This window comes from Phaenicophaeus curvirostris, chromosome 8 (assembly GCF_032191515.1).
Source record: "Phaenicophaeus curvirostris isolate KB17595 chromosome 8, BPBGC_Pcur_1.0, whole genome shotgun sequence".
Classification (NCBI taxonomy): Eukaryota; Metazoa; Chordata; class Aves; order Cuculiformes; family Cuculidae; genus Phaenicophaeus; species Phaenicophaeus curvirostris.
Window position 1 is genome coordinate 37193202 of NC_091399.1, and position 24571 is coordinate 37217772.

General features: G+C 39.9%; 1 protein-coding gene across 1 annotated transcript in view; it reads left to right on the plus strand.

Moving 5' to 3' along the window:
• Nucleotides 1-24571, plus strand: part of CACHD1 (cache domain containing 1) — a 108329-nt gene that overhangs the window by 49453 nt on the left and 34305 nt on the right. Inside the window, exons 4-6 of the mRNA XM_069861857.1 lie at nucleotides 10649-10755; nucleotides 20632-20758; nucleotides 22890-23034. Coding sequence (XP_069717958.1) covers nucleotides 10649-10755; nucleotides 20632-20758; nucleotides 22890-23034 — 379 coding nt within the window. The remainder of the gene's footprint in view (nucleotides 1-10648; nucleotides 10756-20631; nucleotides 20759-22889; nucleotides 23035-24571) is intronic.

The following is a 24571-nucleotide window of genomic DNA, read 5'->3' on the forward strand; positions in this document are numbered from 1 at the left end:
TTATCAGAGCACTGGGAATACACCCACTGCCATCTTTAGGATATCGTCTGCAAGTCATACAAAGAAAGAACGCAAAACCGTATTTTTCTTGTGAAACTTAGGTTCGAAGTTATTATTGGTGCCATACTTCCATAATTCATCTGTGATTTCTCCTTTTGCCTCTCTTGCCTCTTGCTCTTCCTTTCATTTTCCTTTTCTGTGGCATCTCCCTTCTGGGAGATTTGGTGGAGGAGAGCACTAATGTTCGTATCCAAGGTGGCATTGTTAGGTGATGTGTTTGACACAAGCCTGCAAAAAGGGAAAGTAAAACAGTTCACATGGGCAGGAGGAGAGTACCTGACGCCATTCCCCAGCTCAGAGTCCTCAGTGACCTCAACACCTGTCGTCATCTCCTCCCTTCTCCAGAAAAGAGATTAATTTATGGTAGAAATGCCAAATGAGGTAACTTTCTTTTTTTTTAAGCAGAAGCTTTCCATAAAAATTGAAAGATGACTTGCTTGTTAAGATCCCTTTTCTCTCCCTTGGTCACTTGTAGGCCTGGATGAAAAGGAGGAGAAAGCTGGTGGCCTGAACAAGCAGGTGTATCAGAAATCACCAATAGTTTGCCTTTTTTTGACTGAAAATACAAAAAGGTTTTGAGGATCTGGAACACAATTATGAGTCTTTGTGGATGTGGGAATTATTTTTAAAACACAGACACTAATATCTCCTACCTGGATGTTGTGAACGTATTTTGAAGGATACAGATTTACTTGAACTCTTCCAGCTTTAATTTTTGGACTAACTTGTTCCAGCTCTGAGGTGGTCTGCACTGGTGAGGAGTTAGGTTAGGGCTGATGAAGGCTTATCTTTGATGTTTAAAAGACGTGCATTAGTGTTGGGCATACAAGTGCTGGAGTCAGACCAACAGTAATTATAATAGTTCAGTTTAGAGGTCACATTGAAAAAGACAGATTTGCCTGTGCTGTTTGCTGTTCTCAGGAGATACTTTGCTTTAGATTGTGACTTGGAAATGTACATGTCCCTAGGGCTACAGGTTTTTGTTTCAAGAGGGTTGTGAAATATTTGTGTTACAACTGCTTAACTCTGTATTCTTTTTCGTGGTGCAGGGGAGGTGTTTTGTCATGTGGCCCCTTTACTTGGGTAAACATTTTGTGCAAGAACAGTATCAGAAGCACATAATCTTCAGGCTGTATTTTTAAGGTAGATTTGAAGGCTAGTCCCACGATATTTAAGGTTGTTTATCACGCAGTGTTCAGCCCCTAAATGGGTGATGGCATTTGTAAGTCCGAGGGCCCTTCATGTTGTTAGCCAATTCCTCCACCAGCCTTTTGCCCCACTGTCTGTCTTAGTGACATTGCTTTAGGAATGCAGAAGTTTGGGGTTGTTTTGGAAAATATGTCTGGCGAGGTATTTACACTACCTGTCTAAAGCAGAGATGATGAACTATTGTGTGTAGAGAGAATTTATTTTAAACATCTTTTAATGGCTTGGTGTCTTTTTTTAGTTTATATTTGTTAACATTAGCAAAATTATCCATGTGTGTTCTTTGTATTTGCTTGTATTTATCTTGAAAATCTGAACATTGTCTTAGAAGACAGTTTGCCTTGTTGCTAGAGATAAACTGTGAGAATACCAGACCTAGTGACTAAATAAATTACATGAAATGAGACTAACAAAGCACAAACTAGGATATAAAATGAACCTGGAATTTAAATTGCTCATTTAGTTGAGTGGTGAGATATAACAAGGAAAACAATATTTACTTTATTGCTGTTATGTGGTGGTGGCTTTTACAGCAAAGAACCCAAATTGAGTACGTTTCCATGTGGCTGTGATTCCAGTCCCTGGAGACTAGTTCTGAATGAAAATATTAACATTTACAGCCTGACTGTGCTTTCAGTAGCTGTATTGTACCCAACGCTAGCAATCATTTATCTGTTCTCCTGACGAAGGTGAGTTTGTGCTGCAAAAATACCTTGTTTTGGAAAGAAAATAAATAAGTCATAATATGAAAAACAACGTGATGAGGCAGTGCAGTTGGTGGCTATTGAGCAGTTTTGGCAACACTTTTTTCTGTAGACCTTGATTCAACAAACATTTATTCATACAGTTAGTTCATATGGTTTACCAATGCATTTAAGCATGTCCAGATGAAAATTAATCACGTGTTTAAGTATATACAGAAGTATTGCTAAGTGGAGAGGGCTGTTAAATTGGAACAACAGAGCAGAGGCTATGTGCTTTTCTTTAGTTTTTGCTATTCCTTGTTTCAGCTAAAGCTGTTTGTGTTTCAGTTCTACTTAATCAAGGGAATGGAAAAAACAACGATGGCAGTTGAATGAGAGACAACAGCTGAGTAGAGCAACCAGAGAGCATGGCTTTCAGACAAGCTCGGATTTTGGACAGTATGAAGGTCCAGTAGCTGTCCTAGGATCTGGGCTATACTGACATGTGTGGGGTCAGGGCCTGGAGACTCACTCCCTTTCCCAGGACTGTGTGCCACATCGAGGAAGAGCCCATAGCAGTGGAGAGGAGGCAGCCCATTGCGTCACTCCAACCAGGCAGAGTTAATATGGATAAAGTGCTCCAGGCTCTTAGCAAAATGGATGGGTAAACTGATGCGAGATAAGGAAAATGGATGTAAAGTGACATGCATCTTCTAATCCTTGAAGAAATCCCTGCTGGAAAAATAAGGCTTTGTGTTTCCTCAGTAATAAAGGCTGCTGAAGAATCCATGAGAAACAGATTTCATGCTGTCTGCAGACATTTCCTATCATGATTGAATTGAGTGGTTATTTACAAGACAGTGTTTTAATTAAAAGTGTCTTCCTTCTTAAGAGGACAAATACCTTTGTGTAGTAGATGTATTTCCTCTTTGTCATGCCTGAGATGCTTTGTTCCCAAGAAAGCCCTCCGTGGGTCATTAGGAAGTCTTGGAACTGAAATGGCGTGATGTGCGTGGGGTGCAGATGGGGCTATAGCAAACTGTCAGCAAGAGAGTAGGGGAAAGGGTAAATAGTGTTTGTTTACCAGAAGTACTGAGCAACTGCAGCTTCTGTGCACCTTCAGTGGGTAGTTACAAGATATGTGTCAGTTATGAAAAGTGTCCAAATAGGGACTTAAGAAATGAATTTCAAGAAACAGTTTGGAAGCTGTTAGTAAAGCTGTTAGCTTTGTGTGAGGTTGTAACTTTGCAGGTGTGTGGTGTGACTTATGAATGACAACTGAGATAGCTTTCTTCATAAAGATGGTGTTGGGCTGGGTGGCAATATGTAGATCAAATGGGTGTTTTATATTGAATATTTCCAGATGAAAGAAAATTTTATTTTCTAGGCAAAATGAGAGAGTTAGTCTGATGTTTGTAATGCTTCGTGATCTACCTGGTATGCAAAATGCATTTTTCAGGAGAAGCTGTGATTGATGCTAGCTATTTCTTGTAGGAGGCAGAAGTAGCTTTATATAGTTCTGGTTTTGCCAAGTAAGTTAAAGATGTGTTTGCATGGTAAGTGCCTGTGAAGACACAGCTGCAAGTTCGTGCTTTCCAGAATTGGTGCCACAGAGTACACTCCAGTGTGTTTCTCAACATAGCAAAGCCCTGCATGTCTCCAGTAAGATTACCTTCAAAAAGATAAGAGGCTATAACTTCTTATTCGGATGCATTCATGAGGAAACACACAGCTGCCTGTGCAGCTTTTCCAACAAAAAACCCCCAGAGATTATGCTTTTAAAGGGAGACAAAAATATCTTCTCTCGCCCAGTCTTGATGCCCCTCCTCTCCTGCTCAGTTTTAAGACCGATCACACTCTGCTGTGCTGCAGCTTTTTGTGTCCTTGGGTGTCTGTCTAAGGAGGTAGAAAATTATTTCCTCGAGTTGCCTGGAACTAGGACCTGAGACGGGAGAGAAGGGCAGAGTTGCAGTGGTGGGAAGCCGCCCAACATGGTGCCTTGCATTGTGAAGGGTGGTGTGGCTGACTGCGGACCCCCAGTAACCCTTCACCTGCAGAGGGGATGTGAATACATACGTGTGCTGGTGGGAATATCACCCCTTCTCTTTGCTTCTGCCCTGAAGGACAGAAATTAATTTCACTGCTGTTTTTTGTGGAAAGTTGTCACAGGCCTCCAAAAAATATTTAGAGGCACATTGCCGTTCATTAATGATTCTACTTCTGCTGCTAACATGTATGTTTCAAGGCAGTTGGAAATCTATTCTTGTTCTTTATTTAACTATGCTGATAAGAGATTAGGGAATGCATTTATCTAAATCTGTGAAAGGAGATGGAATGGAGGAATATTTGTTGGTAAAATATATACTATTTGGCAGCGTTGCATTACAAAACTTAAATGAGCTGTTTGCATAAGTGAGTTTACAAATGTTTTTTTGAAAATCATTTACTCCCTGGCTGTGATACTGCCATCAGAAGTGGTCTGTTTTTTTCTTTTCTAAACTGATGGTTAAATATTTGCTAATGCAGTTCAGTTTTATCGCAGCTCTTTCTCTGTTTATCTTTCCTCTCTGGAGCAGTTAAGTGGGAGATAACGGGAATCCCATTCAATTCCTTCAGTTGCCGCAATATCTGAAGAGCTTCACTTCCAAAGGAGAAGTGGGTGGGCCAAGTTAAATGAAATTTAAGATGTATTTGCTATTCTTGTCAAGTATCAGACAATGGTAATGTGGGTCTGTAGAAAATGCAGGGAGTGTACATAGTGCTAGTCTTGCATGACCTTGTCTTGTTCATAAGGTAGTTAGTAAATTGCTCTCTGGGATTTTGCTTTTACTTTTACTTCATGAATGTGGCTGAGTTTCTCACGAAAAGTGGGTTTTGGAATAGTTCGTGTTACTGGGTTACAGTCCTTCCAATAATATGCTTGCTTTGCATCTGAGAGCAAGAATACTTTGACTTTTTCAAGCAGTAGTTGAAATAATTGGAACAACTCCCATGCCTTGCCAGAAGAAACTGGTTAACTGAATCACAAGTAGCTTTTTTGGTTTTGTTGAATTTATTCATAAAGCATTGTTTTCCAGCATTCTGTTTAGATGCAGTGGGAACCCTGTATTTAAGTATTTCTTTGAAGTATGTAAAGTATGAGTGAAAATTGTGCCTGGCAATCAGGAAAGCTTGACTGGTTGTGAATTTCAAAGGAGATGCTGAATTTGCAATGATCTTACGTCATTTCATTTGCATACTAAAATCAGCTTTAAATTTGTGTGAATGGAAAAGGTAGAAAGAAGTGAGTCTTAAAACAGAGATCCCTCAGAAGCTCAAGTGTCATTTTTATACTTGGCTCCCTGATTTTTCCCTAAACTGAGACTTTACGGAAGAGGTGGATTTACACTGTAAATTCAGGCCGAACAGAACCCAATTGGAGCTCACTTGAGCCCTGGTTTTGACGCAAGATTTAAAGCTTCTGCAAATTTATTTTATCTTTACACTTGCTGATCTCCTGCTTGTAAATCCTGTTGAAGGAGAATAAAAATGAGTGCAGCCTGATGGGAATTTAATGTCTGAAGTTCAAAGCAGTTTGCACATCAGAGCAAATGTCAATCAAATGAACATCTTGCAAGCTAGGCAGGGAGCGCGTTTCTCTATGGGGAAGAGATCAAAGTGGGAGTCGCAGCTCTGTTTGCTCCCTCGGGATGCAGTTTCGATCAGTTGTTCATTAAAGTGAATCCAGAAATAAGGGCTTTTAGAGAGAGGCAGGGAAAGGGGGATGGGGTGAGCGGGCTGGTCTTGAAACTGAGTTTCAGCCAATGTCATTTGCTCTCATTTGAGTAAGTACAAAAGCTAATTACATTGAAAAACAGACTTTGTGTTTTTCTGGTAAAGATTTGGGAAGACTAAGTGTTGGCTGTGGTGTTACCGCCTAGAATGTGACTGAGAGACCTGAAATTGAGTTTGGCAGCTTTGCATGTAATGAAGAATCGATGTAGCAATACACTCAACACTTTGAATCAAGGTACATAGGATTTCTCTGCCAGGTAACTTTAAAGCAAGTAGTGTGGGTTGTGAGAACTGCATGTCAGGATGTAAGTGTCACTTTGAGTATGAGCAGTGACTTTTGACAGAATGATGGAAGATTGCAGGTGATTTTGAGTTAAACCCTAGCCCATGTTCTGAGGGATGAATAATCATAGAATCATAGAATAACCAGGTTGGAAGAGACCCACCGGATCATCGAGTCCAACCATTCCTATCGAACACTAAACCATGCCCCTTAGCACCTCGTCCACCCGTGCCCTAAACACCTCCAGGGAAGGTGACTCAACCCCCTCCCTGGGCAGCCCGTTCCAGTGCCCAATGATCCTTTCAGTGAAAAATTTTTTCCTAATGTCCAGCCTAAACCTCCCCTGGCAGAGCTTGAGGCCATTCCCTCTTGTCCTGTCCCCTGTCACTTGGGAGAAGAGGCCAGCACCCTCCTCTCTACAACCTCCTTTCAGGTAGTTGTAGAGAGCAATGAGGTCTCCCCTGAGCTTCCTCTTCTCCAGACTAAACAACCCCAGCTCCCTCAACCATTCCTCATAAGGCCTGTTCTCCAGCCCCTTCACCAGCTTTGTTGCTCTTCTCTGGACTCGCTCCAGAGCCTCAACATCCTTCTTGTGGTGAGGGGCCAAGAACTGAACACAGGATTCCAGGAGCAGTGTCACCGGTGCCAAGTACAGAGGGAGAATAACCTCCCTGGACCTGCTGGTCACGCCGTTTCTGATACAAGCCAAGATGCCATTGTTAGACAAGGTATCCTCTTGCCATCACTAAAAGATTTCATGGGAGCACTGGGACAATTAGCTAACATCCTGAAAAGTCATTATTTTTCCCTAAGATTTTGTTCTTTAGTATTCCTCAGAAATATTTCTTTAGCAGGGAGATGTTTAATTTGCAGTCTCTAGCTCTTCTCTGTCTGGATTTGCCCAAAGATAAACATGATTTTTATGGAACTCCTCCTTTAGTAATCGTACTCTTGAGATTCTTTGGCCAACAAAAAATCAGCAATGTTTTTCTTTCTTGGTAAGAGCTGTATTTTTTTTTTAAGTGTTTACCTATTAATGGGGGTAACAAAACCACAGCTTTGATCCAAGAACTGTGTTCCTGTGAAATGTCAAGTCTTCCTCGATGGGGAGGACTTTGGGGAGTTTTCAGAGAGCAGGTTGCCAATAATTTTGGCTAGCAAGTCCCAATGGAGTGGATGAGCCTATGCAGAGCTCCACACCATTACAGCTTGGCTGCTTTTGGTGGCTGATGGAGCATCCTTCCTTGATGTTACAAGCCTTACGGGTGTGGGGTCTGAGCTAGAGGATAGGAGGCCTTTCTGTCTGTCCATCCGATTCTCTCTCTCTTCCTTGCCATGAAGAGCAAGGATCATGCAAAAGATCATCAAAAGCTCTTTGCCCCTATAGTCGAATCAAAACACCAGTGCCAATGGAGTGATGTCAATTGTATTGTTTTGGATAAAATACCAAAAGCACACTGAACATCTGCATGCAATAAGGAACCCATAGTGCTTTTTGTAGAGCAAGGAATTTAGTTGCCTGTTCTTGTTCCTGCTGTATGTGGCATTTTTCACTTCGCTCATTGCTGAGTGGTTTTGTTGTGTTGAACAGCTGGCACAATTAAAGTTGTTTCTCCAGTGATGAGCAACTTCATAATTGCATGTGTTAGGTGGGGATGGAGGGGGGCAAGTAGAGTTATATGCTTGAGTTTGTAACTCAACTGTGTCTAAAGACTGAGTTATGTAAAATATTTGTAAAGAGATGAGAGGAACTTGTGTACAGACTGCGCTGGGACTCCCTGATTCAAAAATTTGCACAATAGAAGGTTTGCAACTTAAAAAACTATCCTCCCTCCTCCCGTATTTATATATGTATATTAAAAATATTGCCCGAAATTGATAGAGCTATGTTTAAACTGAATTTATCATTTATTCTACATAATTTTTAAAGTGTTTGGAGGGCAGTTAATTATTTCTAAATATGCACATGACTCATCTTTTTTTTTTTTCTTTTTCCTTCCTTAAGTCTGGGCTTGAGAAGGGATCAAAAGATGTTGGTGCCTCGGCGACCCTTCACTTGTAGTCTCATCATCTCCCTTAAGAATAACACAGTATAAGATGCATGTAGTGTTTATGGGTATAGATTAATTTTAAGACATGCCACTGTAAGGAGACATGGTTTTCATTGATGTTTCTGTGTGGGTGTGAAGATGCTAAGACTAAGCAGTTAGTAATCAATTATGATAAATTTTTTGCATATTCATAAATTCAATTTGATTAGAGCTTCTTCAGATATAGCCTCTAGTCTGATGAGCTCTGGCTATGTAGAGTGAATCTTCTTGTGACTCTGCAAAAATCGTATTTGATCTGATGTTAAGACCAAAGAAGTCAGTGTCTGAGGTTTTATTATGCATTTGTAGGACTATTTTACTCATTTGTAATTCAGAAAATGATTAAGGAGTTGAGTAATAAGTTCTCAGGAAACAGCCCCTATACTTGAGGGGCAGTTTTCTAAATTTCAGAGAAGTCTGTGCTATGTTCTTCATTGATTTAACAGAAGAACTTAAACCTCTGCTTTAAGTGAAGAAAACACCCAGCCCAACCTTAAATATAGTTGTATTGGCATGAATTGTAAACAAAAGGCAAACTCCTGGACTGTGTATGTCACAGCAGAGCTGCTCGTGGTGAGCTCAGCACTTCTCTTGTGAGTATTTGTCTGGTTTTGTGATGCTAAAATTTCTGAAAGTGAATCTACCTGCCTACTAAAGTGATGATCTTGAGCCTGCTAATGCTTTTTTCTTATTCTAAGTTAGTTTTCACGGATCTCTCCTGCATCATAAAAAGTCCTTCTACATAAAAGGTTCTTCTGCATCCCTCGTGTGGCAACCCCATAAAGCAAAAGATGGAGGCTCTTGGCAAATCCTGCAGCTGGCTGGCTCAGGGCAGCTGCAGCTACTGCCCCGCAGGATGACATTATTTTGAATTGGGCTGAAAGAAAATATGTTAGATTAGGAGAGTTTTAGTTTGCTTAAAAAGACTTGCTTCCTGTGGTCATAACTTGAAATTCCCTCATGGTAAGCAATTCCATCTGTGTGTGGTTTTTGTTTCTGTTAATTTTTGGTTTAAGGGGATGGTTTAGAAGTGCATTGTTTGTTTGTGTCAATGAACCCTGGCCCTTACAGCAAGCCCTCTGTTAAGGACAGAACCAGAAAATCAGTGGTTTTCCATTCTTACTGGGCACTGTATTTGTTGAAGTAGTTGCAACTTTCTGGATTTCAATTAATTAATTAAAATCTTCAGCCAGAAGAAAGATGCTTGTTTTTATGCCACTTTTGCTTGCAGTGTATTTGGCCTCCACTATGCAATAGCACATATAGGTGGGTGTGTATGAAAAAGATGTAACGTCAGTGTAAACAGTTTTATGTGGTTGACAACAAGCAACACAATAAAGAGCCTTAAGGTAAATTATAAAGCATTAGAATGGCATTAGGTGAATGCTGTATAGGTGTAAGCCAGTGATTGATGTGCCATTAATATTAAAGTGAGTTGGTCAGTGTCTTTTGGTGTAGCTGCTTTTTGTGTAATTCGCTGGCTTAGTCTTGACAGTATTGAACCAACTCCTACTCTTCCTGATTTCTCCATGAGACTTGTTTCCTATTGGCTTTTGTGCTGGAAGGGCTGCTAAGGCTCTTTTTCCAGGACAGGTTTTATTCAGACCTTGTTTGCAGTTAGCTGAAATTTCTTAGGAATAGGTTGGTGATAGAAGATTCTTTGATTAGAAGTAAATAATTTTTTTAAATATTAGACTAAGCAGACTGTAAGTCAAATGCCATCAAGATGCTCAAGGTCACAAAAATGTTAACAAATAAAATTGTCCTATGTAAATGATACAAAACCACATTTAAGTCCTTGCAAGCTTCAGAAGAGTTTCCAGTTATAAATAACCCTTTAAACCCCTTTTTATTTAAATTTTGTCGAGACATTGGTCTAATTAAACTTTATCACCATTAGGACTATGCTCTGGAATACTTTTTGTATGAGAGTTATGAATGTAATCAAATTATTTAAACTAATCAAAATATAACAAAACTTCCAACTCCAAAGTTCCTTCTGCTGTTTGGAATGTAAATCTTCAAGTTTTGGTACAGAAAACACATTTACCATTGCTTTATTGGATCCTTTTCATAAAGCCATAAAGAGGAAATCCTCTTCATGCAAGACACTTGCAATAAATTTTTTAAAAGTGAAAGATGAAATAGTGCTGGTGAAAGAGTCGCCAGCAAGAAAAAGTTTGGCTCAACAACAGGAGGAGACACGTTCTGATGACATGCCTGGATGCTACACAGGTTTCCCAAGCTGGCATCTTTACTACTTCTAAGTCTGGATGAAAGAGCGTGCTCTCATATGGTCCTGTCTTTCAAGGAATATTGCATGGAAAAATGTAATGTGCTTTTGGAGAGAGCAGATGCAGTCCAGCTGGGATGAACTTATCCCCCTAGTTTTGGGTTTTACAGTTTTTCCTAGACCTTTACAATATGTAGAATGTTGGAATTTCCAAAGTAATTATTTTTCATTCAACCCTGAAAAAGATGTCTTTCTGTTGTAAATGCGTGTAGGTTTAATAGATCATGTTAGACTGCTATTCCTGTTACTGTCATTTCAGATTTGATGGAAATTTTAACACCAACGTTTCTAGAACTGTCAGCTGTGATAGACTGTCTACCACTGTCAATAGCAGAGCCTTCAATCCTGGACGTGACTTAAATTCTGGTAAGTAGTATAGTTTTGGGTTTTTTCCTTCTGTTGTAGGGTTTTTTTTTCCCCCTTCCATTAGACTCGAATGTTTCCTTGGCATAGAGAATTAGCATTGATTGCCATAGCAACAGTCTTTTGTTTCTCCTTGGAACTGTCACACTCCTCTTAATTTGGGATTTCATGATTGAAAGATGATACCTAAAGTAATGCTCTTAGACTAAGTACTTTATAAAAATGTCACGAAGATTTTATTCCAGCCTACCATGGATAATATTGTTGTGGTTTATACACTTTTATTTCTTTTTTTTTTTTTTTTTTTTCCCAAGGCACTTTCCTTCTGAGGCCGGTCTGCTTTGGCATCAGTAGCGTAGGCTGCTGAAGGGGCCATGCAAATAAGTTTCTCTGATCTTCTTAGCTGAGTTCAGCTAATGTGAGGCTGTGTTTGCAGTGATATGCCAAAACTACAAAATATAAGGACATGCTAGAATATTTCCTTTCTTTGTCTTGTCAGGGCATTTGCTTGACACACTTAAGAGATAGAAATATGCTTAAAACCAAAATACATATGACTTGTCCCTGAAAAATACAGCTTTTAGTCCTCCAGTGCAGCCAGGTTTAAGTATTATTTTTGCATCCTAGTCAGCTTGAATTAATACACGGATTTCATGTTTTTCAGTCGTAACTTTGTCCAGCTGTTCCATCTTCCTTTTCAACTTTTTACAGTGTGTAGTATTCTAAATTAGAGAATATGATAGACTTTAGTTGTGAGGTTCATTTAGCAAAAATTTTGGGGTATTTTGTTTGATTTTTTTTTTCTTTTTTGACAAGTAGTGCAGACTTGAGAGAATATTTTTTTTCAAAAATTGATTTTGATGTGTCTTTTGGAATAAAGTACTGGTTTATTTTTTTAGCTGAAGTGGCAGACCCACCAATGCACCCTCACTGTGCACAGAGTATTTGCATATCTTACAACAAATTGGATGAAAGAATCCAAAATTTCTCTCTAGCCTCCCTTACTGTGTCCCTTCTTAGAGCTTTGCTTTCTAGATTTCTAATGAAATCTAATAAGTAAAAAACAAAAGCAAAATGTACTTTCCCTGTAGGCTCCATTCCATGCCGCATCTTGAACACAGGTGCTGGCCAGACAAGCAAATTTCCTGACATATGTCTCATCCCTGTAATCTGTGTAGTGTTTTCCAACCTAAAGATAGGCAGCCTTTGTTCACCTACTGTGATTTGCTGGGTTTTATTTTACTCATAAGCTATTTAAAAAACTCCAAACAAGCAAACAACTTACTAAAAGAATGTTTAAAATCACATGCAATTGTTGATTAATCAAAATAATTGTTGAAAGAATGTATTCAGGCATTGTTATAAAAGCAAAGCAGGAATGAATCACTGTTTGTTGCTTAAGTAAAAAACTGCTTTTTACTGATGGATGTAAAAAAAATTATTAATATTCCTCCTGCTTTAGTGGTGGAAAACAAGGAGTTTCCCTTAAACATCTTATAAATTTCTGATTAGAATTCTCACAGACACAGAGCACATGCGTCTTCAAGCCTCTTGCTGTCCTGGCTCAATGGTAAGACTTGAGTGCCTCTTCTTTCTTTGCCTCTGGCTTAGAAGCTTCTTGATGAAAGGACTATCTTCAAAACATGGCGTTGGAAGAAAAAGGCAGCAGAAGGGAAGAGGGAATTGGAGGGATTGGAAGATCAGGGAAGTGCTTTGGGATTTATTGACAGCAGATTCTCCTCCAGCTTTCCTGTTAGCAGCTCTCAAACACGCAGCCTTTGGGGGGAGTTCTTTTGTTAGTGAGAAGATGCCTGAGAGAGGGCAATGGATTGGAAAGAGCTGATTGATCCAGAAAAATAAGATGTAAAGAAGTTTGAGAACACAAGTTGATACTGAGCACACACCCAGTCAAATGAGATGTTGAGTTTTCTGCAGGCAAGCTATGAGGAACGTAGTCCTCACCTCCTTGCACAAAGGTATTTGAAAGTCTGTGGGGTGATGATTCCCCCTTTCCCTTCCCTGATCCTCCATTGAAAGCATCTAAAACCACATGAGCTCTATCAGTCCAGCCACAGAACAGGAGGCTGGTGTGGCTTCAGGGAAGTGCTGCTGCCAGGAGAGGCAAAAAGAATAATGCTGGTGTGGAGCTGGGCATTGCTGGTGTCCAAAGCAGTGTCCCTGTATCGCTGCAGAAGTATTTGGGGTTTGGAATAAACTCGCTGTGGGATGGTTTAGGGGCAGGAGGGTGGGTGTTTGTTTTGCGGGTGCAGGGTATTGTGTTGGTGGTATCTGTAACTCTCACTTGGGTAATCATGGGCCATAATCTGTTGTGCCAAAAAAGCAGTCTCTGCCCAAAAGAACTTGTGTTCTAAGACAGTAGTTAGCTTGAGACAGACAGGGGTTACAAGCAGGCCAGGAAGCTATTTTGGTCAGAAAGACAGTGCTGTCAGTGCACCAGCATCCTTAAAGCTGTGGAGATTGCTGTCAGGCTTGAGGTGGTTTTTTAAAGTACTTTCTTAGTGTCATCTGTCCCTTGAAACTCCTAATCTTTCTTCTTTCTGCAGTGACCTAGTTCAGTGAAACTGCTTAGGATCCATTTCTGATTGAATCTGTGTGTACTTGTTATTCTAAACTAAATCTACCTTTGAAAAAGGGGAAAGATCAAAGAAGAAAAAATTTTCTTTAATATTTTTCCTACTTCTCTTTTAAGTATCCTGACATAGATCTAGTAAGGAATATCTGTTTCTCTTTGAATTCAGTTTCTATCTTAGCCTCAATTATTTTCCTTCTCTAAAAAGCTTTGATATAGTTGGTAATTTTGATTGTGTTTTTCCTCTCCTACCTTGCTCATTTAGGCTTAAAGGCAGGATGGGAAGTCATGGCTTCCCACAAGTCAAGTTGTACTACCTTTCCCACTGGATGCAGCATGATGGGGAGGGCCCCAAGCAGTGCATCAGCCTGCCAGAGGAAATTCGAAAGCTCTCTGCTCCTCCAACCCAGAAGCAGGAGCTCCTGGACTGTCCTACTTTGCTTACAGTTTCCTATAACAGCCTGGTCTGTCCACCATCCAGGTTGTCTTCCCAAATGAGTTGATCATTTTATTCTTTTGATCATTTTATTCTTAATGTAAAAAATAATTCCCATGAGTGTCTCTTTCTCCCCCACCCGCCCCGTCATGAGTTTTGCAGTTTAAATAATCGGCCTATAAAAAGCTCTCAGCAAAACATAACTTTGTTATGCTGCGTTTGGCCTTGAGCTCAATTCTTTAGACGTTAATCTTGTCCTGCTCTGCATGCAGCATAAGAAAGCGGGATTAGAGTGGCCAAGTTATAGGTGTTGGGAGGGATCACAATTTGCACCACAGACTCCAAGCAAGCCACAGGAGCAGAGCCTGGGAGAACCTGTGGTGGAGACAACCACCTCAGCTTCTCGTCTGAACAATGTGTTGAGAAGGGTACCTTAGCTCATGAAGGTTTCAAAAATAAAGAACGCTATTTTGCAGTGTTGTGCTTATTTTTTATAATAGAAAGAGAAAATAAACATTAATCTTGAGGAAAGGAAGAAGAAAGAAATGTATGTACTTATCCTTTCCCAACCCTTAAAAAACAATGATTTCCCAGGCTCTTTTCTTGATACTAAGTGATTTTTTTTTTTAATGTCTTCAATACATTTTGTTTTTTTCTTGGCTTGAGTTTTCCATTTGGATGGCTTTTAGCCATTATTGCAAAATAGATAAGGAGAGAGTCTTTATTTTTCATATGGTATCACAAGCTTCCGTTCGTTAGATTTAAGAGATCCGTCCTCAATGGTGTGAATAGTCCTTTATTAGACAACAAAAATCTTACCCAGAGCCAGTACATTGTGTTATCAAAATTCCATAGGGATTTTTTTTTCTTCTTCAATAATCAAGGAACCAGTAAATCTTCCTTCTTCTCGTCCTTCAAAGTGCTGAAATGTCTGTTTCAAGTCAGACCGCGTTACCAGTGTGCTCTTCCCCAGCAGTATGCAGAAGTGGTGGTACCAGGTTGCTCGATGATAAATTTTCTGTGCCTTATTCAAGGTGTTGATAATTCAGAATGTGGAGCAGCTTGGCTTGTTTTCTATATTGGTGTACTTTAGCCTGATAGTGAGTTTAAATAGTTGGGAGATGTTTCAGCAGATGAGTTAATACCCTAACTCCAAGTGTTTTTAATCAAGGAAGCTGGTCTTATCCATTCTAATGAAAGGCTTTTTTACTATTTCGCCCTTCAGAGTGTGAAGAGCTCCCAAGAAGTGAGCTGGGCTCCATCCTGGCTCATGCCACCAGCAGAATTTTAATTGGATTTGAGCTACAGAGCCTTTTATTTCTGTTGCAAATGCACAAACCAGTTTGACTCAGAAAATCCTGGATCAGATTTGTTGGTCCGAAGAGTTAGGGAATACCTGTAGAATAAACACATTCAGTTTCTGCTCATGTTTCTGGGGAACGCTAAAGCATCTTCATTATGATTATTTTTAATGGAGGTACTTGTCAGAGAAGAAATGCAGCTTGCGTTTCACAGAAAATTAAACTTCTTTTCAGGGTGAGAACTGTGAGGTCTGCAGCTTAAGAAATGTAATGCTAAAGAGGGGGACTGCAAGAAAGTCTCTTATAATGAGCAATTATGTTCAGTAGTTCCTTTTTTTTTTTTGCACTGACTGTTTGTGCTGTTCTTTGAAGATTAATTAGTTAATGATTTGACCATGCTTTGAAGATGTAAAGTGGTATCTAGAAGTGCTAAGTGTTATCATATCTCATTCCCTTTGAAGTTTTATAAACTCTATCACATAGGGCTTTCTTTGTAAAAGTCCTATTTGCCTTGTGAGATATTTATAATTGGGGAGAATGATCATTTCAAGTATTTCCATTTTAATACTTTCCAACTTTTTCTGCCTGGAGCAGACTTTGAGGTCAGATAGTGCTGCATGATAAGTGGAGGAGACGGAAGTTTCTGAGTAACTTGGCAGTGCCAGCTCATGGGCAGCTCCAAGTTGGCCCTCTATATCCCCAGTCCATGTCTGGAATTAAGGGGTACTGCTAAGTTTTCTGCATGTATAAGATTTGGACTCTGGGCTTTTTCTAAATAGTGTTGTATCAACGCTGGATCTTTATTTAGTGGTGATGTTCATTTTAGAAAAGCAAGATCTTGACATGTACTCAGTAATGCAAGGTACTTTACAATTTGTGTTAGAATAGGGAGATGGGTACCTTCTTGTACTTAAAAAAAATTACTTGAACTTGACCAGAAAATGGAAAGTAAATTGATTTTGAGTTAAAATGGGAACCACGGGTCTTAGTCAATCATACAGGTAACTAGAGAGTGAATACCAGTGAGAAGCCCTGCACACATTTCTGCTAGTGCTGCCAGGGATGTATTTTTGACGAATTTAGCCTTTAGCTATAGGCTAGACAGGCAACTTGCCTTGCAGCATGTTTTCAGTTGGGGTCTTTTCTGTAGCCTGTCCAGAAGTGGCTTTGCTAGAAGGGCATGAGAATAAAGTAAAGGCAAGCAGCTGAGGGAGTGGCAGGTTTGGGATAAGTGAGGTTAGGCTCAAAAAGAGCCTCTGCTGGGTGTCCTGGCAGGGACCAAGAAACGAGGAAATATCTGCAGGGCAATCTTACAGCTTAGTGGATGGAAAATAAGGGTGCACTTAAAGAGAAAAAGTATGTATATTTTAGCCATAGCCTGTCTGCTGGGAGGTTGTCTACTGTAGTAATAGGGGAGAAAGAAAGCAAAGAGTTACAATGAAATTGATAGTTTCTTGGGAGGGCGTTATTGAACTAATGTACGAGCTGATGGAAAGCATGAGCAGAACTATGTGAAAGAGAGGAAAGGCAAACAGTGTCATCGAAGCTGTAAGGGGTTTGTTAGATGTTCAAAACCGATTGTCTTTTGCGGAGAATGAGCACTTTTAAATTCAGACACTCCCATGAGGATATACATACAAATCATGGCCTCATGGGAATGAAAAGTTTATCTTTAATATAGCAGTGATTAAAATAAACAAAAGACTTTATAATTAAAACTCCCTTTATTTTAGTGCTGTTGGTGAAATTAAGCTGAACAAGTTATTTCATCCGGGCTTTAACTGGGTGTTCACATCCCTGATTTGAAAATACATCTTTCAAGTTCTGTAACCCGTAACAAAAACAGAATATGAGAAGTTCATCCTCTTTATGCAAAACAAAACAATTGTTGTTCTTCACTCCCAGAACAGTGAAATCCTGGTGGCTACACATGAAAAGAAGGATTAAAATGTTCAATAAACTCCTGTCCATCCCTGCCTGTCAGGCCATGCAATCCTGTGAACCAGTGCAGTTCAGCCAAGATGGTCTTGCTGAAAACTCTGGTATCCAAAAGAAGCACTCAGGATTCATGGTGAATCCTTCTGTAGGTTCTCCTGCCTGCATCTAAATGAAGAGCCATAAGGTGTAAGAGTGAATTGATAACTTGCTGCGTTACATCCTCTGCATGATACAGCCATGAGGTTCTCCTGGCACCTGGACTTCAGGGAAACCAGGAAAAACCTGCACATCCCAAGTGCTTAGTTGTATGGTGTTGGTGTGCCTGGACTTTGGTGACCTAACTGCTTATGTCAAAGTGTAATTGTAGTGGCTTTTTCTAAGGTTTTTGCATTGAAGTAGAATGAATGATGTTGATTGTCATACACTGCTGAAAGACAGGATTGTTTAAAAAAATCTTTTTAAATACTTGTTTTCCTTTTAAAGGATTTATTCCCAGGCTCCCCTTTGCAGCTTAATAAAGGGTCGTAAGATACTTCCCTGGATCCCCACAGCTGTGGCTGTACAGTGGGCTCCCATGCACTGGAGCTTGTGTGGGCTGAGCACTGGTGCTGCACGTTCACTGAAAGGTCAGGCTGACAGACCCTTGATGAGTTCAGAAATTAATCTGAGTTTTCCTGGACAAGAAGAAGAAATGAGGATGAGTGCTTTGGAGAGGTATGAGAAGAGGAATTTCCGATAGTCCTAGCCATAAAAGCTAGAAACTCTGTGTAGTTTAATTTTTATTTTGTTTTTAATTAAAACTGACCTTTACCTAAAGTTTTCTATGGTGTCTACATTTGGCAGTATTAAAATTTCAGATTGCTTTGTGTCCCTGCTACACAAAACCATTGTCTGTGACCGAAGAAACCTGCTCATCGTACAATTCAGTAATGGTGATGTTAAATTGGTGTCACATTAGGTGTAAAAACAAGACAGGGACTTAAGAGAAACGTAGGAGAAACTTGAGTGAAAAAAACAATATTCACAAGTTGAACATCCGTGAAACAAAAGATGCCTGCTCCCAAGAGCATCACCAGGCTGATTTTACCTGTGTGCAGAGGGTAGAGAGGAACAAACTGAGGTGTCTTGGTTGGAGTTGAATTGGTATTTTTTTGGGAAGAATGAGAAAGTGAGAGGTTTGAGCAGAGTATAGTTCTGGTTCCCAGCTCTGTCACTAGTCCACTGGGAAAACCCTCATCAACCAGTGCATGTCTTGTTCTTCTCTCTTCGTTGGTCCCTTGAAGTACCAAATTCTTCAAAGTCAGAAGCATGCAAAGCTTTGTATGGAGTTTGGCTTGAGGCTTCTGGGACTTCTGGGCACTGTGGAAATACAAAACACTGTGGCCAAAAGGGGGAGAAAAAAAAACCCACCAACCCAAGATATAGGTTTTTACAGAGTAATTATGCTGAGCTGACTATGCAGAGAACATCATGGCTGCAGCCAATCTGGGAAACCCGAGTAAGTGCTGAACTGTTGAGAATGTTGAACTTAGACTATCCTATGTGGATGTTTTGTTGTAGAATGTCTGGGTAAGGTTTGAAATGTGCCCTACAGTGGTTTCCAACACAAATATTGGCGTCTCTGATAATGAATGAGTTTCAGGAGATGAAACTGTCTAGCCTGTTTTCAGCGTCAATCCTAACGCCAAAATAAATGCTCAGCACTGTAAATCAGAGCTGCCCTCAGCCAGTTCTGGCAGGTTTCATGATCGAAGTACATGGAAGGAGAAATGGCGCAGATTTTTTTTTTTTTTTAATACATTATAAGCTGATAGGATCCATGGAAACTAAAGAATCCAAACATCCAAATTTCATTTTCAGTTTGCTGCAAGTAGAGATGATCTGCCCTGAGTAGGATATAATCCTGTTACTGCCATGATGAGGAGAGGGTTTCTGCCTGCCATGCTAATGACTTTCTGCTCCTTCTCTCCTGGGAGTGTTTTTCCTCTTGCTTAAAGGACTCAGCAAGCTTGCGGCTGCCCATTGTCACCGGTGTGGCAAAGCTGGTGAATGCATGGGGTAGGGGCTGATCCCTTCACCTTGCCAGGCTGGCAGGGACAGCAGTCAAGGTGGCAGCTGGGATGTTTCCATCACAGTACAAGGCAGAAATCCCAATGCCACCTGTACCTCGCGGATTCAGTTACAGTTGTCCCCTCCTAGGCTCTGAGTGCTTAAGATTTTCACAATACCCATACATGCTGTTGGTTTAGTTCGGCATATTAAGTATCTATATAAGTTATTAGTGCAGATGGCCTCAGCCCTGGGGTAGCTGCTTTATTTCATTATTGGGTTTGGTGGTATTTTGTGGTTTCAGTAATGTTGTCAGGTTTGTCAACATTGCTAAAAGCAATTAAAAAACTACAGCTTGTTGTTAGTGTTAAGTAGTGCTTCCTTAGAGATTATTTTAATAGGAAAGTAAGCACATTTTAAGGAGAACAAATATGGTCTGTAAACTATAGGAGAGTTTGAGAACTGTATCCTCCAGCTGTAGTCTGAGCTTGGTTCCTGCTTGACAGCATGACTTGGGAACACGCCTTTCGCCACCTTTGTTCTTCACTTTTTGTTCATGCAATGAGTAACTAATAGTCACCTGCCACAGAGGAGCTTCTGAGAGACTTGGAGGAAAGTTATGTTACTTTGAAGAACTGCTATTATCATTCTTTCTGGATTTTATGAGCTTGAAAATGGGAACATTTGAGATGTGATGAGGATGGGTGGAGCCAGCATGGGGCCACCACCCGTCAGGTAGGCTTGTGTGTGGCTGCAGCATAACCACCTGGGGGAACATAGTGTGTTTTTCCAGAAAAGTGACTATTTCTCCTAACAAGCAATATGTGAGGGGCCGACAGTCTTGCTAATGATGGCACAGGGATAATGAGAAATTCTTGAGTCCCAAGAGGTGTTAGCTGTACCTGTCTACCCTTACATAAACATAAGAGCATGATGAACAAAGATTCTCTCTTCCTTTTTTTTTGTTTTTTTTTAAACCTTTTCAACTGTTTCTGAATGGTGTCTTTTTTCACAACCAACATCTACATGTAAAACTGTTTTTGCTAAGTGTTCATGTAGGCATTTTTAAATAGATGTCAGAATAGGTAATGTTAACAGATTGGTTTATAGAGCTGTGTGCAGCAAACCTGTTTACTATTTTGGCGTTATTTCAGTTTAAAAACACAAATTTTGAACATTAGAGTATATTTTTCTTTATGAAAATCAAGTGGACAATATGTTTATCTTTACATTTAAATGTATGTATGTATGCCTTAATCTCTTCCTTCCATGCTCCTGCCTTGGCTTCTTGGTTCCCAGTTATATTGCAGAGATTGAGGAATCGTCATCACGTATTAAACAAAATCTGTCAAGTCCAGTGTCAAATTTCCAAAAGACTTTAATTGTTTGCAAACCAGCTGTAAAACTCTTACCAATCATCAAATACAGCTGCTTGTAATTGGTGTTGGTACCCAGATTGTTATTCTTCAAGCACATATGAGAGAGCCCTTGAATAAACATACCTCCAAGTTTGACCTCCCTTTGTAATGCTACTTCATTTTCCATTTTTCTTCTTCAACCTTTAGTTCTTGCTGATAATCTGAAGTCTAACCCGGGAATTAAATGGCAGTATTTCAGCTCAGAAGAAGGCATTTTCACTGTTTTCCCAGCCCACAAGTTCCGGTGCAAAGGCAGCTATGAACACCGCAGCAGGTATGATTTGTCTCCTTACAATTTATTGGATGAAGCACTAAAATTGGATTCTCCTAGCACTGATTTCATTTCAGTGTTACACTTTGCCAAGACAACAGCATTCATGAGCAACTTTTAATGGGGTCCCATGGGGTTTCTTAGGTTTGGTGTTTTTTTAAAGCACCAGCTTTCATTTTTAAGAAACTTCAAAGTAAAATAAAAATACAGGTTCCTCACCTCTCCCAAATCAAATAAGCGGTAACTTGTAAATTATAGGTCAGCCCATAGACAGAATTTGTCTTGTATTTGACCCATACTTGACCCCCTGTTAATAAAGTAGTGAACATGTATTCTACAGCTTTGGCGGGCGCATTGCTTTGGAAAGTGGGGTGGAAAGATGAGAGACTGGAAAGGGTAGGAGCGTTTTTCCAGTCTCCACCCAGGGTTCAGGTGGTGCATTGTGGATGGGAGGGAAGCAGTGATAGTGGAAACTTTCTGTTTCTAATAAGAAAACTGTAGAAAAAGTTCCAATGTCATGGTTTTTCAGTGCAGAGGAATGTTCCTATTCTGTAGGCATGAAGCAGAGGAGTTGCTGTCTAGTATTTTTTTCCTAGACTTTGCTGTCAGTATTATGGGACTGATCAATGAGAGGGTGGAATTTTCTAAAAGAGTGGCTTTAGTATCCCTGATCACACATTAACTAATTGTACCAGTTAATCCATGCGGAGGACTTATTGGCCCATCCAGGTCCATTTCTGTGTAGCTGAAAGTACAGAGATTAAGTAGTGTTTTGGTTACGTGTCCATATTAAGCAATCAAATGTTTACAGATGATGTCTTCTATGTGTCATCAGAGCTTGAAGCATCTGGACTTAATTAAGTTTTCTGTGCTCTTGGTAAGGTGCAGTCTGAAGACGCGGGAGCTGGGGGTAGCAGAGTCTCAGTCAGAGTTTTGCCATTAAAACCATCAGTGATTTCATCCACATCACTTAGTCTCAGTCACAGTTTCTCCATGGCTAAATAATGGATATCTTTTTGCTAGTATCTACTTCAGAGAGTAGTGCGGATGGATTAATTCGTTAATACTTAAGTGCTTTGAAGATCAAAGGACCCATTTAAGTTCTAGGTATCAATACCAGGGTAGAGCTGCAGGCTGTTTTTCAATTAAGAACTGATTTGTGCCAGTTATTTATTGCAGCGCCTTGTCTAAAATCTCCTGCATTTGCTATACTCTTAATAAGATTTCTGTGGCTGCCTTTGATATGATAAAATTTAGATCCCAGAACTCACACTTGACTCTAAATAATTTTGGTTCTGGACCAAAGAGGGAAGAGATTCCTGTCTATTTTTAATTCTTTCTCCTTGCTGAAGATCCTCCTAATTTGTTCCAGGTTGGAACCTTGGCATGAGAACTTGTGAAATCTTTCACACAACTCTCACAGTATCAACCTGGTTTTCACTGAAAATGCGTTTGTTGGGTTTTAGCACAAATGCATGGCAGCAACAAAAGCCTTCACCAGAGCTCGCTCAGATTGGCCATGGTGTTACAAACTGTGCAGACCCAAAGGGTTGTGGAGCACAACCTGAGTGGTGTGCATTCCAGGGTACCAAGAGAAAAGCTTTCCTTGGACAGCAGCCTTCCCTTATTACAATAAATCAACCACTAATCTACGCAGTTGCACAGGTTTCTACTTGTCACATAACCAGCAAATACCCACTATTGCACTTACTTTTATATGTGGTTAAGTTTCCTGGCACCTAATACTTATCATAAGGCATTTCTTGTCAATGCTTAATCCAAAACTTGATGTGAGCTGCTGCAGATGCTAATCCCAAGCATTGCTGCTGCTTCAGCAAAATTTTTTATTCCTAGCTGAAAGCAGTTGCTGTGACAGAGGGAGAAGGATCCAACACCTGATTAGGGTTAAAAAATCAGAAGGAGTATGTAAGCAAGGGCCTTTTGTGTATGTTCAGATTCTCAGCTTGTTTTTCCTAGTAGAAGTTTTCATAAAGGTAAAAATTACTGGTATAATTCATTGTTTCTTCATGGTGTGTTTTTGAAAATAGTTGAGAAGTAAAAATCCTTTAAACCTTTTAGTAGAAATTACAGGATGATGCAAGACAGTGATCTCGGTTCTGTTCTCCTTCATCAGGCCTGTCTACGTTTCTACTGTTCGACCTCAGTCTAAGCATATTGTTGTCATTGTGGACCATGGGGCTTCGGTCACAGAGACACAGCTTCAGATTGCCAAAGATGCTGCTCAGGTTATTCTGAGTTCTATAGATGAACACGATAAGGTAAGCTTTCTCCAAGCAATGAGCGTATCTTCATTGGCTTCAACCATGCTCAGTGTCAGTTTTAATCCAAAGATGTGTTTTAATTAGTGGTCCCTGGACTCACGGGGACCTGTGGTCTACCTTTAATGGGTGATGAAGACTTGAACTCACTTTTGGAAGCCTATATTAACGCAGGGGAATCATTTTGGGATCAGTGGGCTGGAAAAAAAATGAAAACTACTGATCTAAGGCAAAATCTTGTTTGAGTAATGTTTAAAGACTCCTTCTTCTTGGCAGAGACTTTAGATGATGGTCAGCAGTGTGATAGAGCATGTGATTAGGAGAACCATGGTCCAAGCTTGACTTCTGAAGTACTAGATTGTCTTAAGCAGCTCATTTTACCTCTAATGCTGTTTTTTTTCCCTTGTGAAAATCAAAAGTATTTATTCTGCTGTTACCCTGGAGTGAGACGAAACATAATTAGTGTTTGGAATATTCCCAGATAACCGTGATGCCAGCAAGGAAGGGATAAAGCAAAGGGCCGAGAAATCTGGATTTCATTTCTTGCTCTGCCACAGATACTCCACTTGACAATGAGAAAGTCGCATAACCTCTAAGTTTTTTAAGTAGAGACTACAACCAGGGGCCCATAAAGTGCTTCTGTGGGACCACAAACAGTCCCCAGTTTGGTCTGTACTTTTAGTAATTCACTGGTAGTAGGAACTTGATTGTTCTTTCTGCTTGTTTGGCTGGTTTCCTTTGAATAGGAAGGGAATTTCAGTCAAATCAAGTTGAAGAACCACTAATTGCAATATTTGCCTTAAGTCTTCTCATTAATAGTATGGGAAAAACACTTCTGACTTCTGTGCTTTTAGAGAATTTTAATACAGTGTAATAATGCTTATGCTTTAGCAGAGTTAATAGTACTTAAATTTACGTGTCAAAAGTAGTTGTCTTAATAAGGGCCTATAATGAAGAGAATACATTTAAGGCACGTATTATTTGGTCAGTAGCTCAGTGGTTATGAGACCTGTTCTACGAGTATATAATTACTGCTTTATGCTATGGCTGTCTTGCATCAGTTGTAATTTATAAGCAGCAAGTATGCCACTCATTTAATATGACTGCTATGTTATATAGTGGCAACACTTGCATTAATATACACATGCTTTAACTTATTTATGGAATAAAAATTGATAATAGGCTTGGTTTGCTCTGACTGAAAATTAAAACAATGTAATGCTTTGCCTGTGAGAAGTTCTTAGAGATGGTTTGGTTTTTTTCCATTTTCTGTGTGCACTCCACTTTTCTATAGGTACTTGAGGGTTTCCTGAAAATGCTCTCTGCTGATTTTGGTTTCAGTTATCTTGAGCTCACTTAAGCTTCTGCCCAGACCAGTGTATTAACCATTATGTGTGAGCAGAGTGAAGCTGACTTTGTCTGAGAAACAAAGACTGAAGTCTTTTTCTTGAAATCACCCTAAGTCTAATCCTTTTCAAATTTGATGGATTTATGCCTCAGGCATTTATTTTTTAACAATTGAGTTTTAAATCCACAG